General features: G+C 45.0%; 1 protein-coding gene across 4 annotated transcripts in view; it reads right to left on the minus strand.

Moving 5' to 3' along the window:
• The window catches only part of MTOR (mechanistic target of rapamycin kinase), a 107,621-nt gene that overhangs the window by 82,843 nt on the left and 9,250 nt on the right, over positions 1-15,528 (minus strand). For 2 of the 4 annotated variants that reach the window (XM_083628356.1, XM_083628354.1), the window contains exons 8-13: positions 15,162-15,270; positions 14,223-14,409; positions 13,457-13,585; positions 10,234-10,478; positions 9,878-10,093; positions 8,855-9,060 (exon numbers count right to left, since the gene is read on the minus strand). In XM_083628356.1, coding sequence (XP_083484482.1) covers positions 8,855-9,060; positions 9,878-10,093; positions 10,234-10,478; positions 13,457-13,585; positions 14,223-14,409; positions 15,162-15,270 — 1,092 coding nt within the window. Of the gene's footprint in view, positions 1-8,854; positions 9,061-9,877; positions 10,094-10,233; positions 10,479-13,456; positions 13,589-14,222; positions 14,410-15,161; positions 15,271-15,528 lie in introns of all 4 variants that reach the window. The other 2 variants (XM_083628355.1, XM_083628353.1) reach the window with 1 other exon arrangement.

The following is a 15,528-nucleotide window of genomic DNA, read 5'->3' on the forward strand; positions in this document are numbered from 1 at the left end:
CAGGCCTACAACTCCCATTCTCAAGCAGCAGAAGATTATCTTTCTCCATCTGGTCCTTATCTCTATGTAATGGAACAGTGGACTTTAGCCTCCAATGGAAGAAGCAAAGATAATGAAGAAAAGACCTGCTTGTAACATCAGGCCAGGTCAGGGGTGGTTTCAGTTTTGGTCAGGACATCAGGCTGCTGGTTGGCTAGGAAGCTTCAACTGTAGCAGGAACCCCCCCACCCCAATCATTCTGTTTGTACAAACTTCACACACACACACACTCACACACTACATTCGCCACATTTCTGTTATAAATTCATGGAAAATCAACCATACATCGGATTTGCACTGTTCCATTTTATTTTACTCCATATGACAAGAACTATCAAAGGGGGGTGCCTTGGTCCTGGTCAGCCATAATCCCTTCACCGTCTCAGCACATCCACAGGAGCCCTGCCCAGTTGCTATGCCAACCCTGATGATCCCAGACAGAAGACAATCAAGATCACAAAGAACTTGCATATGGGAGTGGATTCAGCATGGACTGAAACAAAGGACAATGATCAGATCTTCCCTCTGGGGGCAGGAAACTGCAAACTCCCCTTTGTCTCCTGGAAGTGACTCATGGGGAGGGGGGAAAGGAGGAACTAGCCAGGTGACAAGACACTCAGGTTACCACCAACTCCTCCCTCAACCCCTCCTTTCTGTAATGTATGCATGATGTTTCTGGGGGTGGGCTTGACCTAGAGGAGGGGAATTTCAAAAAGTTTTATAAGACCTTGCACACTATTTTTCGGGGTCTTTCCTCTCTCTTGCAAGTGAGGGGAACACCCTGTTGCAACAGTTCAATAAAGGCCAAGCCTACAGGCTGCTGTTTTGCTCCAAGTTATCCTGGTTGGTGTCTTTACTTTTTGTCCAAGGGAGCCCTCGGATATTTCCGGCAACAGTTTGGCGACCACAAAGGGACACTTGGTTCTCCTGCGAAGGTGAGGAGGGAGATAGAGGGGATCGGGCGCCACTGGGCAACCTTAGCCCAGGGATCCTTCTTCCTCTCCCTGCCTCCTCTTTGTGGGCGGTAATCAATCGTCACCAAAAGCCCAGCCAGGGGGAGCAAAGGCAAGGTCAAGCCGGCTAAAGGGAAAGGATCCCGGGATCTGCGGGGGACATCTTCGAACGTGAGTATGGTTTGAAGTAAATACATTGGGAGGGGGGTGGAAGAAGCAGCGTCCCCACGACAGCCAGACTTTCCTTCTTTCATTTCTGACGATTACCCCTCGGAGTCGTCCGGGTACGTCTTAAACTCTCCCCTTTTCTCCCCCAATTTCTTTTTCGGAACGTGGCCGGGAAATTGTGGTACTTTTACTGTTTTCCGGCGTTACCTCTCGGAGTCGTCCAGGGACGTCTTATTCTGTCCCCTTTTCTCCCCCGTTTTCCGTCTTGGAATTGAGTCCGGGAAAGCGTGGCTCTTTACTGTTTTCTCTGACGTCCCTCTCTCGGAGTCGTCCAGAGGCGTCTTTTCAAAAGTATTTTAACGCAAGGTCATTTGCTTCCTTTCAAACCTTGGGTGTTTTCTCGGACCCCGATCTGGCACGGCATTGCGCAGGCGTTCAGTAGGGGTCCGAACTTAGTCTCAAAGGCTAGGCAGGAGGCTGTCGTGGGTGGTAGAGGGGGAATTGGGGCCCCACACTAGGACTAGTTGTGTAAGCAGTACTGAGGCAGAATTTCAGGATCCGTGGTTGTGTAGCGGGTAGAGAGAGAGACCCGTGGTTTTAAGGCTGATGTTTGAGGTTTTATAGATGATAAGTTATTTGCGGTTCGTTGATAGGCAGGAATTGAGTTAAAGAGATAATCAAAGGTACCTTAAATACTGAAAGAATATTATTTTCTTCTTTCTACCCTTTCCCCCCTCTTTGTCTTCCCCCTTGTGTGTCCATTCTTTCTGTCCTTTTCTGTCCTTTATACTAGAGGGAAATGGGAGCTCACTAAAACACCCTAGCTGGACTCCTCCTGGCAACAAAGCTTCCATGAAGCCTTTTTGCCCCAGAGAGGATTCTAATACGCCCCTCCAGCTTGTCATCTCCAGTTGAAAAAAAATAAAATAAAATAAAGGGGCAAAATGGTCTTTCAAGTACAAAGTACGAGACCGTTGTAACTTTTAGTGGGTAGCTTAGGCCCACCACCTGGGCCACCTCAGGGATCCTTCAATACAATCAGGGTGTGAACCCTTAGGGAGAGCTGAACATATCAAATTTGTGTTGTTAAACTATAACCTAAAACTAAACATGAAACCGTAAACTTAATGGTGCTCAGAAGGCAGTAGATATAATAACAGCCCAGCCTGAGAGCCCACACATTAGAGAACTTAGTTTCTTAAAAAAAAAAAAAAAAAAATGAATAAGAGATGTACTCCCAAGATTTAGAAATATTTAAAGGGTTTGTGTTTACATTGGCTTCGGCATCCACAGACTGTTCTTAAATGCACATAGTTTTTAAAATTGCAAGCTTGCTTCAAAATTTTAAATCTAAGGAAGCCATGTTGGACCTTGTCAACCTGAAACAAGACAAAATGGAGAATGAAGTATGCAAATGTTTGTTCTTTGAGAGAAGCTCTAAAAGAGAGTTTTCCTCCCAAGTGGTAAAATCCTGTATACGTGCTACTTGTGTTCTGGAAGGAGGATTACCCCACCTCCTTCCTCTAGTTTAAGTGAGGAGGGTGATTTTAAGTCTAATGGTAAATGATGTTTTGTTGTAACTTTTGAGTTTGTGAGTACACCTGTGTTCCAGTCTATTTTGGAATGTGAAGTTAACCTAATGTTTCTGCTGCAAAAGCCTAGTTGAGCACAATTGCTCTCTCAAGCTAAAATGCAGTGTATGTATTTCATCAAGCATATGCCTATGAAAGTATGGTGTTCCTTCTAAGAAAAATATGTGCGTCCAGTTTTAACTTTGATTTGGTTGGACAGAAGAGTTATTGTAAGGCTCCTGATATCAGTCTCTATAAGACTTCCTGGCCTCTTTCCTCAGAAAATGCCCCCCCCCTTGTTTCATTCTGTCTCTTTTTTTCTTCCTTCTTACTTCTGTGCCAGGTATTACCCTCCAATGCTTGCAGACACATGTCCCTTCCACACAGCCACAAATTGGGAGAGTTGAAAGAGACCCTGGGGTCATCTAGTCCAACCCTCCAAAATATAGGGTTCACAGCAAGATTTGTACTATCAAAGAGACATACCCATTTAAGTACAGATTTACAACTGAGAAAGGAAACATCTATGCTCCTATCATGTACTAATGAAGAGGAAAATAAAAGTACCCAACTTTACACAGAACCCTTTTAGCAGATCTTGAGATAGTTTGAGGGAGTTTACTTCCTTAGACTAAAGAATGCAAGTTCCTAGTGAAATGATATTCAAAGGAAGATTGAAGTGAACAGGTTTTTTTTCTGAACTTGCAGAGGAATAGTAAGCCTAATTTTGATTTTTTTTTTTTTTTAAATAACCACACATAGGAAAGTGAGATGCAGGGTACCTTAGGAAAGATTGCTCCCCCCCTCTTTGCAGTTTCCTTTAAAGGAAGCTTACTCGGGAGTAAATTTACCTGGCACAGAAGTAAGAAGGAAGAAAAAAAGAGACAGAATGAAACAATTCTGGTGTGGTGATGTAGTTGAAATTCAGCCTAGCTTTGCTCTTTAGTTTTAAAAGGTGAGAGGTGAAGCCTTGATGGTTTTGAAGCACAACTGGTAATATCAAGCATTTGAGTGATTAAAGTGTTTATAATTTTGTCTACTATTTAAAAATCAGACTTCAAAGTCAATTCAAAGTTTAAGCACATAAAAATACATATGCGCCTTGACCAATCCTGTAAATAAAGGGCAGAAATATATATATATATATATATATATATATATATATATATATATTGTCTGCAAATTGTAAGGCTGAAATGACTGAGAATATTAAAAAAAATATATAACCTATGAATTTTGACTCTCTGGCCATTTTCCCCCATATATAAGGGCGTGGCATTGTTCCGCGAATGGCCAGAGGGATATTAGCCCTTTCCTGTACATAAAGGAAGCAGTCCCTTTGCTTGGGCTACAATTGCTAGCTTTGGTGAATACTTGAATTGCTGAGTTTCTCTTTTTTGTTTTAAAATCTAACCCTATTTTAAAATCTACTCCTTACCCTCACCTTCCCTTCTTCAAATGGTAATTTAGCCAAAAGATTCAACATTTTCAATAGTATAAAAGGTTTACTGAGACATGAACTCTGTACATGCACAGAGGCTAGATCACCTTTAAAAAAAAAAAAAAAGCACAAAAGAGAGAGAGAGGAAGAAGGGGGGAACTGTAAGGGGGAAGAGGAGGTTTCGAGAGCTTGGGCTGCAGGGAGAAACTTATCCAAATTCCCTTATGTAAAACTTGGAACCATTGAGGGAAATCCCCCTTAATGTGTCTTTTGCTCCAGGGGCTACGGAAGACAAAAGGGTTAAAAAAAAACAAAAAACAAACAAAAAACAAAAAAAACCCCAAAAACCTAGCCCATCAAAAGTCAAGAGCTTTCCAGGTTCCAAATCTTAACATGCCAAATTCTTTTCACAGGTAAACATCAAAACGCTCCCACTGTGAGTTCCACTCTTGACTAGTCCCCCCCCCCCACGGGATTTAACTTTTACAACAGGCTTTGTGTGCATTATAGGAACAGCATTCCTGACTGAGATTTTCAAAGAAAGAAAGAAAAATTTTGTTTCCCCCTTTAAAACAGGATACGTGAACTCGGACCCACATAAGCAAAAAGTTTAACAACTTGCCAATTGTGTTCAAATTAACAAAGGTTTTGTCCCTTCGTTTCTTCCACAGCCAAACTAAGTGAAGGAAAGCAAACAAACTTGGCAGATAATAACAGTAATTATATGGAAATGTGATAATAATATTGGAATGAATAAAATGCTTAATCCGCTAAGATTTTTATTATTTGCAGCTTCCCACGTAAATTGAAGGACATCCTTTTTTTGCCTTTTTGCCCCTTCTAACTCTGTCTTTAAGTCCTGCCCCTTACAGGATATCACTTCTACAGATGTGTTACTACAGATCCAATGAAAAGCTTCGCCACCACAAGACTATTACCTGCAGCAACAACAACAGACACCAAAGTTTTCAAAGTGGCCACAGCAAATCCTTTCAAAGGGGAAGTGGGGCTGACAAAGGGGGGTGGAGTAGAATTCTAAGGACATCTTCTCACTTTTGAACCTCAAGACTGTGCTCCAGGATTCTAAAGATACATACATAAAATATCACAATTGTCTCAAGATATGCAACTGATACTTAATTAGTTTGTTTTGTATTATGTGTTATTATGTAGGAATGTTGAAATGTGTCTGACAAGTGTGTTATTTCCACAAATGGGAAGGGGGGGCTATTTTTGTGGCTATTTTTGTGTGTAATTGTTTTTATGTTTAATGTCTTATTCCTTACAACCCAGTGGAGGATTCTCATACATTTTATGCTTTTTAACAGACCAGGCTATTATGTAGTCCAATGTTTAGAACTAGATAAATTTATAACCACATTTAGTTGTTTCACCTGGCACTCTGCCAACTTCCCTACCCATTTTAAAATGTGCCAAAAACTCGCTTAACCAAAGAGAAGCTGATAAGATACATGAAAGTGCATATGCTTTGGTTTAGCAGGAATAATCCCTTATAGAGTTAAATTGACTTATTTGGACAAATGCCCTTTAACAGATTGGTTTGAGAAGTTGGGAACCATGGGGCAAGATAAATTCAAATTGGACTCATTTTGATTTGGGCAAGTGTATCCAGGCTGCAATTAGCTTTTTGGTCCTTAAAGTGCAAGTGAGCAACTTCCCATGACTGCAAGACCAGAGCCTATAATAATAAAATCCCATAGAATGGCCAAGGCAAGGACATTTCCCTCATGACGTGCCCAAACCTGTGCCAGCTGGGGTGAGTGCCAGGCAACATGGTTAATATGAAAGCCCTAAGTGGATTCACCAGGGATTGCCACTACTGTGACACCAGGCCGGTGTGAGACCACAGAAGAGCTACCTTGACACCTGAGAACACAAAAATGGCGGGGGACAAAGCAAACTGCATTTTTCAGTCATTAGTGGACCTTCCTGCTAAATGTAAAGCATACGCCACTATTGAGAAAATATTTCTTCCAAGGTACTAGAGTGCCACAAGTAACTGAACAACAAAATATTAATTTTACGTGATATCCTAAGTCTAATTATGTGCACTGTTACACCATTATATTTCTATGCAAATGTCCTTAAGAAGCATGACATCCGAGTCCCTTTCAGGTACACATGGAGACACGCATCTGGGACGGAGAATAGCAGGTTAATAATTACCACCTTAAATTGTGCGGAGAAAAGGATTGCAAAGTAGCCACCTTTGCAATCTTATCTCCGAAGGGGGGAACTGTAGCAGGAACCCCCCCACCCCAATCATTCTGTTTGTACAAACTTCACACACACACACACTCACACACTACATTCGCCACATTTCTGTTATAAATTCATGGAAAATCAACCATACATCGGATTTGCACTGTTCCATTTTATTTTACTCCATATGACAAGAACTATCAAAGGGGGGTGCCTTGGTCCTGGTCCTGGTCCTGGTCCTGGTCAGCCAAGTTATCCTGGTTGGTGTCTTTACTTTTTGTCCAAGGGAGCCCTCGGATATTTCCGGCAACACACCCAAGAACACACAATGAAGTCTTGACTCTCCACACCAAAGTTCTTCAACTTGAGTCCCCAGATGTTGCTGGACTGCAACTCCAATCATCTGCAGCCAGCTTAGCCAATTGCCAGGGATTATGGGAGTCGTAGTCCAACATCATCTAGGGACTGAAGAATGAAGAAGGCCAACTCAAGCATTCATATTCTCTCCATCAATTGCACAAACCCACATTTTTCCTCCTTAGTTGGGGCATATGCAGGGAAAAGTCCAAGAAGAAAACTAAAAATGCAAAGGGGGACCTTTTAGCTCCTCCTAATCTGCCCTCAGGAAGCCCCCCTTGTATGAGTGCACAAACACATCCCCATCTCCAAGGGAAAGGTTATAGTTTAGTTGCAGAGCACTTGCTTTGCATGCAGAAGGCCCCAGGTTCAAACCACAGCATCTCCAGGTAAGGCTAGGAATGCCCCCTGTCGGAAACCCTGGAAAGCTGCTGCTGGTTATTGTGCTAGATGGGCCAATGATCTCTGTGAGAAGGCACCACAATGTGGTACCCTGGGCCCTATGCCATGTGGGGAAAGAAAGATCCAGCCAAACAGAGTGTACACTCTGCTTGCCCACACTTTCCTTTAGACAGGGGTCAGCAAACTTTTTCAGCAGGGGGCCGGTCCACTGTCCCTCAGACCTTGTGGGGGGCCAGACTATATTTGGGGGGGGGGGGAAATGAACAAATTCCTATGCCCTACAAATAACCCAGAGATGCATTTTAAATAAAAGCACACATTCTACTCATGTAAAAACACGCTGATTCCCAGGACCGTCAGTGGGCTGGATTTAGAAGGGGATTGGGCTGGATCTGGCCCCCGGGCCTTAGCTTGCCTACCCATGCTTTAGACCTTTTCACTGCCACCAGGTGAATGAGTGGTTTGACCCCGGCTGCCTTTCACAAAACAGCCCTTGTGTCTGCTCAAGGACAACTCAAACAGCATGGAACTTGGCACCAGATGTAGGGATGTATAAACAGAGACAAGTGTTAATGAAATCAAGTTACATATTAACTAAAAAGGGAAGGAGGGAAGTTCTTACAAAACATAGTTTACATAGAAAAACCTATAGAAAACAGCATATCTCAGCAATGGAGCAAAAGAACAACTAAATAAATGGTTAGCCACAAAACCAGCTCTCCCCCCGCAGTCACATTCCCTAAGACCACACACTTACCAGGCAGTTCTTCACTTAAGACTTTTCTATGATCCTTCTCACTGGTATATATCCTTTGTGAGAGACCCTCCTTGATCTGAATACTAAAGAAGAACTGTGGGTATGGTCTGGGGCTAGGTGACTCACAAGCCTAGCAATCAACAAGGTTCAAGGAAGCTTTTAGGTTTTAAATCTCAACTCAAGACAGGCTATGTGAGATCCCTCACATCTTCAATGGTTTTCCCACCTTCCAATCTGAACACCCAGACAGGTCAGGCTTAACAAGTTAACTCCATATTCCCCAAGCAATGATACTAGACATGACTATTCAATTCATTTCCTTCCCCATGTGACACAGTACAAGGCAGATTCTTCTGTCGCTATGACAAGGTCCCTTAAACAAAACCTAGAGAAGTGTACCTGGAATGTGGCCAAAACAAGGGTGTAGTGAAAGAGATGTATTCAACTCAGGCCACATTTACTCCATACGCTTAACTTGCCATGACCTCCACCCAAAGAATTCTGGGGGCTGTAGTTGATTAAGGGTGCAGAGAGTTCTTAGACCTTCCTATTCCCCTCACAAAGCTACAGTTCCCAGAAGGGTTTAATAGTCAATCCCTTTTCTCAGGGAACTCTGAGAATTGTAGGTCCGCAAGGGGAATAGATGGGTCTCCTAACAACTTTCAGCACCCTTAACAAACTACAGCTCCCAGAATTCTCTAGGGGAGGTCATGACTGGTTAGTGGTGCCACAGTGCTTTAAGTGTATGGTGCAAATGTGGCCTCAGAGTAGACCCACTGAAATTAATAAACTTAAGTGAGTCATGTCCATTAACTTCAATGAGTCAACTCTAGCATTGGATAAAACCCGATCACCTCTGAACTGGAGCAGGGCTCTCACTGCTTCCAGGGCCAGACAGTTTCACCTTCTTGGTGCCTCTCCGAAATCTTCCAACTCCCATTACCTGAATCAGCATCTTGCGTAGGAACGGCATGACGAAAGCCGGGTTCATGCTGCTCAGCCGGCCCACGGTGCAGATGCCGAGCTCGCGGATTTCAAACACCTGGTCATTCAGGGCTACAAAAAGAGCCTGCAAGTTCTCCGCCTGGGCCAGGTGTGCGTCGAATCGCTCATCCAGGGAGGCCAGCACACAGTATCGGATGTCAGGGTCTGAAAGAGCACATTTGAGCAGGAGGTGCTTGAGTGAAGCCTAGTTTAACAGTGCTGAATGATACAGTCAAATCACAGGGAGGGCATTGCTTCTGTGCCTGTTCTCTTGCTAGAGGAAGACATAGAAATGCCAGAAGCCACCTCATACTGGGTCCGTCCAGTCATGTCTGTTCTGGTTGGCAGTGGCTCTCTAGGGGAAGGGTGGCTAATTCCCAAAGACTCCACTGATTTTGGCAGCAATAACAGGGGGATACAAAGTAGACACTCCAATGAGCCCAGCATCCCAATGACCCTCTCTGATCCATCAACTGATGAGTGGGGAGAGGTCAAGAAACCCCTTCCACAGCCAAACTGAGGAGGTGTGCCTGGGCATGTATATTTAAGATTATGAGAGCATATGTAGTGACCACACCCACTTCTGACCACTAGCATGCATCCTCCAGCCCCTCAGAAAGTGGGCCAAATGCGAATGTAGCCTTTTGGCCAAAAAAGGTTAGGCAGCCCTGTTCTGCGGTCTTAGGGAAAGAGAAATGTTGCCCATCATTTACTACTCGATTGTTTTCACCAGAGATGTCAGGAACTGGATCTGGAACCTTCCAAAGAAGGTGCTCTCTTACTAAAGTAGTGTTGTTCTCCAGGAGTTGGCATATCACAGCACCCTGAAAAACTGATTATTGGGAGTTAAACTGCTGGCCTACCCAATGATCAGAACAGCAAGATTAAAGCAGAAGGGGGTGGGCACTGTTCATATCCTTTGCTGGGAACCTGATAAAAGCACCATAGAAGTGACAAGCCTACCCCTGGCCTCTGCACTCACCTGGGTCTGTGATACCGACCACCAACAGTTTGCTGAGGACATCCGCCACCACCTGCACAGCAGTCTGGCTGACGACATGGGTGTGCCCGCTAATCAAGTGAATGGACGGCGTGAGCAGGCGCGAACATGTGCGAGCAGCCTCCATCCGGACCTCCTTGTGCTCGCTGTTGAGGAAGTGGTCCGCACAGTGCCGAACAAACTGAGTCAGTGAATGCCCTAAAAGGGAAGGGGTGTGTGGAACGGATGGAGAAAATATTTTGCTGCCACTCTCACGCATGAGACGCAAGGCAGGGGGTGACCCTGCTGCCCCTCTTATTTAGGATTTCAATTGGTTTCCTCCCGCTGCTGTCACTCACCTTCAAACTCAAAGCTGCCCAGGGTGCGGAGCGCAAGTGTGGTACTGCCCACATCATTGGTCTCAGGGATATTGGTGAGGCTGGGAGAAGCCAGCTGGTGGGCCAAGCCTTTTGGCATGCCTGGGTGGCGCAGGGGCCTGTGCATCAGAACCATGGAGAGCATCTTCAGCAGCCCGTCCTGGATCTCCTTCTTCAGCTGGGGGATCTGGCGACTCAAGTCGTACAGCACGGCCGTCAGGGCAGGGCTGAGGGCAAGACAGAGGTCCACACAGGTCCTTTAGCTTGGCAAGCCATTAAGCAAGGGTTCAAATCCTTTTGCAGTTCTCTCCTCATCCTCTAGGCTGGGAATGGGGAACTTGTGCTCCTCCAGATGTTACCAGGGTACAACTCCCATCAGCCACTGCCAGCACAGCCAATGGTTAGGAATGATTGGAGCTGTAGTCCAGCAACACCTGGAGAGTTACAGGCTCCCCACTTCTGCTCCAGTCCAATAGTCCAGTCTTATTGGGCAAACTCTTTTGCAGGCTTTGGTGGTGTCAAAGCCCACAAAAGATTAAAAAAAAAAAAGTCATTTGGGTCTATTAGGAAAAGTCTCTCTATCTTTCTGACACACAGATTAAAAAATCACCAGAAATGTCTTGGCAGAGTCCTTCCAGGCCTGAAAACAATTCTGGCCTCAGACTAGTTGCCTGGATATAATTCCCAATACAGTGGTCCCTCAGGTTACATACGCTTCAGGTTACACACTCCGCTAACCCAGAAAAAGTGCTTCAGGTTAAGTACTTTGCTTCAGGATAAGAACAGAAATCGGGCTCCGGCGGCATGGCAGCAGCAGGAGGCCCCATTAGCTAAAGTGGTGCTTCAGGTTAAGAACAGTTTCAGGTTAAGAACAGACCTCCGGAACGAATTAAATACTTAACCTGAGGAACCACTGTAGTTGCCAGACTCCTACCAAGAGGGTTGTGGAAGGTCAAGAGACAAAAGAATTCAGCTCTCAAACTTGCCCCACTGGTAATAATGATTAATAAAAATTTCTTGCTTGTTTGCTTGGGCATTTGCCTCACAGGAGATATTTAAAATGACAGAAGTGGACATTGAGGCCTTCAGAGGAATGCATGTGGAATTTTGGAAATACTTTAAATACCAGCACACACTCCATTCTGGAGAGACACATGGAGACCTTGACATTTCACGGAAAAACAGCAGCTTCCTCAGAGCTAACAACACATGCTGCACTCTGCGTACCCCCTGCACCTGACAGAGGTGCACAAGACGATTAACAGCACAATCCTAAACTTGCATGACGCTGGGATTGGGAATTCCACCCCTGCTATGCCAGCAGAATGCTCACTGCATCCAGTGCAAGGCCAGCTCAGGAGGGGGAAAGAAAAACACATGGGTTGAATAAACAAAAACTCTGCCAGTGTCCACCAACTGGGAACTGTGCCAGCAGCAACACCCATGTACCAACAACACAGGAAGGTGAGCCGATGGATTCATGACGATGGGGACACACGTGCTCCCAGCAAACACCCCTGCATCATTATTCGTTATTATTAAAATTCTGTCTGGCCCTTCCTCTCAGATGTGGTCCATGTCAGTAATAAAAGAATGCAATTAATACTCTGAAAAAGAGTCGGAATTTCTGGGATGCTTCAGCACAGATATGCCCACATAGCCCAATGCTCTACTGGCAGGATAGCTGTAATGGGTGGCAGGGGATAAAACACTTAAACTGTATCTTATGCCCCTTCAACTCCATTCTTCAGAGGTGGAACCCAAGGGATGCATTCCTGCATGGGCAACACGTGCCGGTATGGGATAGGGGCCAGAGGCAAAAAACAAGTGGGGCAATGGATGCTGCTCTCACCTTTCTACAGTAAGCTACAGAAGTCAGGTGTTAAGACATCACAACACCCACATCCCTCCATCCCGGCAAGCAGGAGAAACTGTCAACGGTTCAAGGACACATTCCAGCCAGGTAAAAGCACTCAAGGAGGAGAGTCCTGGGGAGAGTCCAGAGGGCCAGATCGAGATGCCTCGAGGGCCCCATTGCTCCCCAGACCTGCAGGGAACACTGCTGCACTTAAACAAGAGGCATGTGTCTGCAACCATGAAGTGGGCATGCACAAAGCCACCAAGTGCAACAGCTCCGTTGCGTAAGCCCACTTGACGTTTCAGATGTATTTGGGGTAGTACTAACTAAGTATTACCCAGGGCAGACCCACTGGAGCTAAGTTAATCATGCCCATCCTGGATTCTTACAAGAGACGAGGCCATGGACCGGGCACAGTCCACCACAGCTCGCCTCTCCAAGTGGCTCCCTAAAGTGAAAGTGGTAAGATCACTGGCCAACTACTTGATAGACTTGACGGAGCCCAATTTGAGAAGAGCGTTTACCATGGCCCGTTTCCATTCTATACCCACGGCCTTCTTGCAGGGGATTTACTTTAAGACCCCCATTACTCAGCGTCTATGTCCATGCACAATGAATGTAGTAGAGGACTTCATACATTTCTTTTTCTACTGCCCTATTTATGAGCTAATAAGAACTAAGCTCCTCCTCTTGATCCCGCCCACCATCACATCTAAGGAAGACTGTTTGAAATCGCTTCTTGTGGATGCAAATCCCCAAATTTCACGTGGGGTGGCAATCTTTATAGTGCAGGCTTTGAAACTCAGGGCTACACTGACTGGGTAGTGTGTCCCAGACCTGGACCTGTTTTAATTCTTTGTATTACCTTTTTAACCTAATGTGCCGAGCCTATTTTGGGGCCATTATATGTTTTATATACATCCGCATTTTAGATTCCTGGCGCTGGCAACTAAATTTTTACATTATTGTTTTAGGGTAATTTAAATGTCACAATGCCAGTAATATCATTTGTATCTTGTTAGGTTGCTTCTCTCTAGCATTTTTGTCTTATCCTGCTATGGCTGTATGCTAATGCAATAATGGTTTGATGATAATCATGCCCATTAATTTCAGTGCATCCACTCTGAGTAGAACTAGCACTAGAGACAAACCCTGCCCCCTCCAGGGTTGCTGTAATGTTTGCAGCAGGACCCATAAAGAACATGCTGGAAATGTGAGTGGTGCTTAACGCCTGAAGCGGAGCCCTAGCCAGTTGTATCTTTTGAAAAAAGGCTAGTGGTTAGCAGAGGGAAACGCAAGCCCACAAGTGCCACATAGTGGCTGGCAGAGGTAACGGATAATCCCTACCTCAGTCCTACAGCCAGCATGGGTTCCAGAAGCTCCTTGATGTCTTGCTGGATGGAGGGCCCCATCGCACGTGCCAGCATACTGATACAGGTAAAGACGGTGGCATCCACCTGCACCGACTTCTGCCTCCTGCTGAAGTGCATCAGAATTACAGTTTCAAGAAGAAGGAAGTGTCATCCTGAATATCATCCTATTTGTATAACCATTTCTCCTGCCCCATGCTGCCCCCAAGACAAAGGTTAACAGGATGCACACACCACCTAAGGACGAGCCAGAAGAAAACCCAGTGGGCGTGTTATTATTATTACTATTACCATTATCAATTTGTAAGATCCCGGGGCAGGTTACCACAATTAAAATATAGGTTTTGTGTGTGTGTGCGTGTGCATGTGTGCGTAACATGTGTGTTCTATTTGTGTGTGTGCATGTCTCTATATATGTATGTGTATAAATTATATCAATGAATCATAGGTGGTTTGTGTGAATTTGTTAACATTTTGTGTGAATGCATTAATGGAGTAATGTAATTACACTCACGCTTTTAAATATGTTCAGAGTAGCTTGGAAACCTTTAAATCATATTAATTATAATTTTGGCACAAGCCCAATTCTTGGCAGCTTCTGTATGTTTCAGAAGAAACACTGGGCAAAAAATCATTCCCTCCCACAGATCACAGTTTGGAGATTATCATTTAAAAGGGAAACTCGTGAACATTTTTAAAAGACATCACAGCCGTCTCCTGACCTTTGCATGCAGCACACTCACTTATGGGTAAGATCCTTTGGTGGGAGGGCAGCCTTGATAATTTCAAGGACTTTGGGAAGGTACACCTGGAATTCTGACCGCACAGCCACCGAGAGCAAGCCCAAGGCCTGGAAAGCGGCAGTTCGCTCCTTCTCTTTTTTGACGCAGCTCAGCACGTGGTTCATGGTGTCCGGAAGGTAGTGGTCAGCTGGCCACACATTCACATGAAAAAAGGAGAGAGGAAACACAAGCAACATTATTTCGGGGTTGCATTTGTTCATTGAGAAAGAGGTTACTCGCCAAATCTGCTCACAAACTTGTTTACCACAAGCCCGGCTTTTAAATGTAGGTGGGCGATTTTTGGTTAAAAGTTGCTGGAAACAGCAAGAGGGGAGAGTGCTCTTGCACTTGAGTCCTGCTTGTGGGTTTCCCAAAGGCATCTGGTTGGCCACTGTGAGAATGGGATGCTGGACTTGATGGGCCAGTGGCCTGATCCAGTAAGGCTTTTATTATGTTGGGTCCTGCTTGTGGGTCCTTACCTAGTGAGTGAGGAAGGAAAGGCAGTTTGCTTATGCTCAGAGGTCATTCACAGCCACCAGCCAGTAGGCACAGAGAAATAACAGCCGTGGCTAAGGCATGGCCCTGGTTCCAGGGCACCAAGAAACACTCAGTTGAAAGTAAGCACAGAATCTGGAAGTTCTATCCTAGCCTTTCCCAAGCTGAAGCACTTCAGATATTTTGGACTACCCACTTCCATCAGCCTCAGCTAGCATAGTTGTAGCAGTAGGATATATTCCACCCAGTCACCACCAATCTGTAGTAGAATAAGTATGTTCCATTCTGTACAGGAATAGCAAATGGGTTTGCTCCTGCAGTCCCATCTTCTCCACCTGTTGCCTCCTGCAAAATGAAATTTTAAAATCCCACCTCTGAAAAACCAGTATGCAAGAGCGCTTTTACCTGTGAAAGCAGAAGGACGAAAAGCTGCCAGGCGTGGCAGTAAGCTGAGGACAGTCATTTGGATCAGAGAGTTCTTGCTGCTTCGGCACTTCAGAACCCAGTAGCACACCTGAGAGACAGACAAAAGGTAAAAGGGTGTTGTGGCAACAGAACAGAAAACGAGGCTTGAGATGTATGGTTGGGCCATACCACTTCGGACTGCAGATGTATGGGTGGTTGTTAAGAGATGTGAAGGGCTGAGATAGCAACGAGAGGGTCCTTTCCCCCCTGCAATTTTTCCAGTGGGGGGAAAAATTGAGATCTGAGGATAAATGGGGGAAAAACCTCTCATGAACAATTTTCTTTTGTAGAATAGTGAGAGAAATGC

Source organism: Podarcis filfolensis, assembly GCF_964270895.1.
Source record: "Podarcis filfolensis genome assembly, chromosome: 8".
Taxonomy (NCBI): Eukaryota; Metazoa; Chordata; class Lepidosauria; order Squamata; family Lacertidae; genus Podarcis; species Podarcis filfolensis.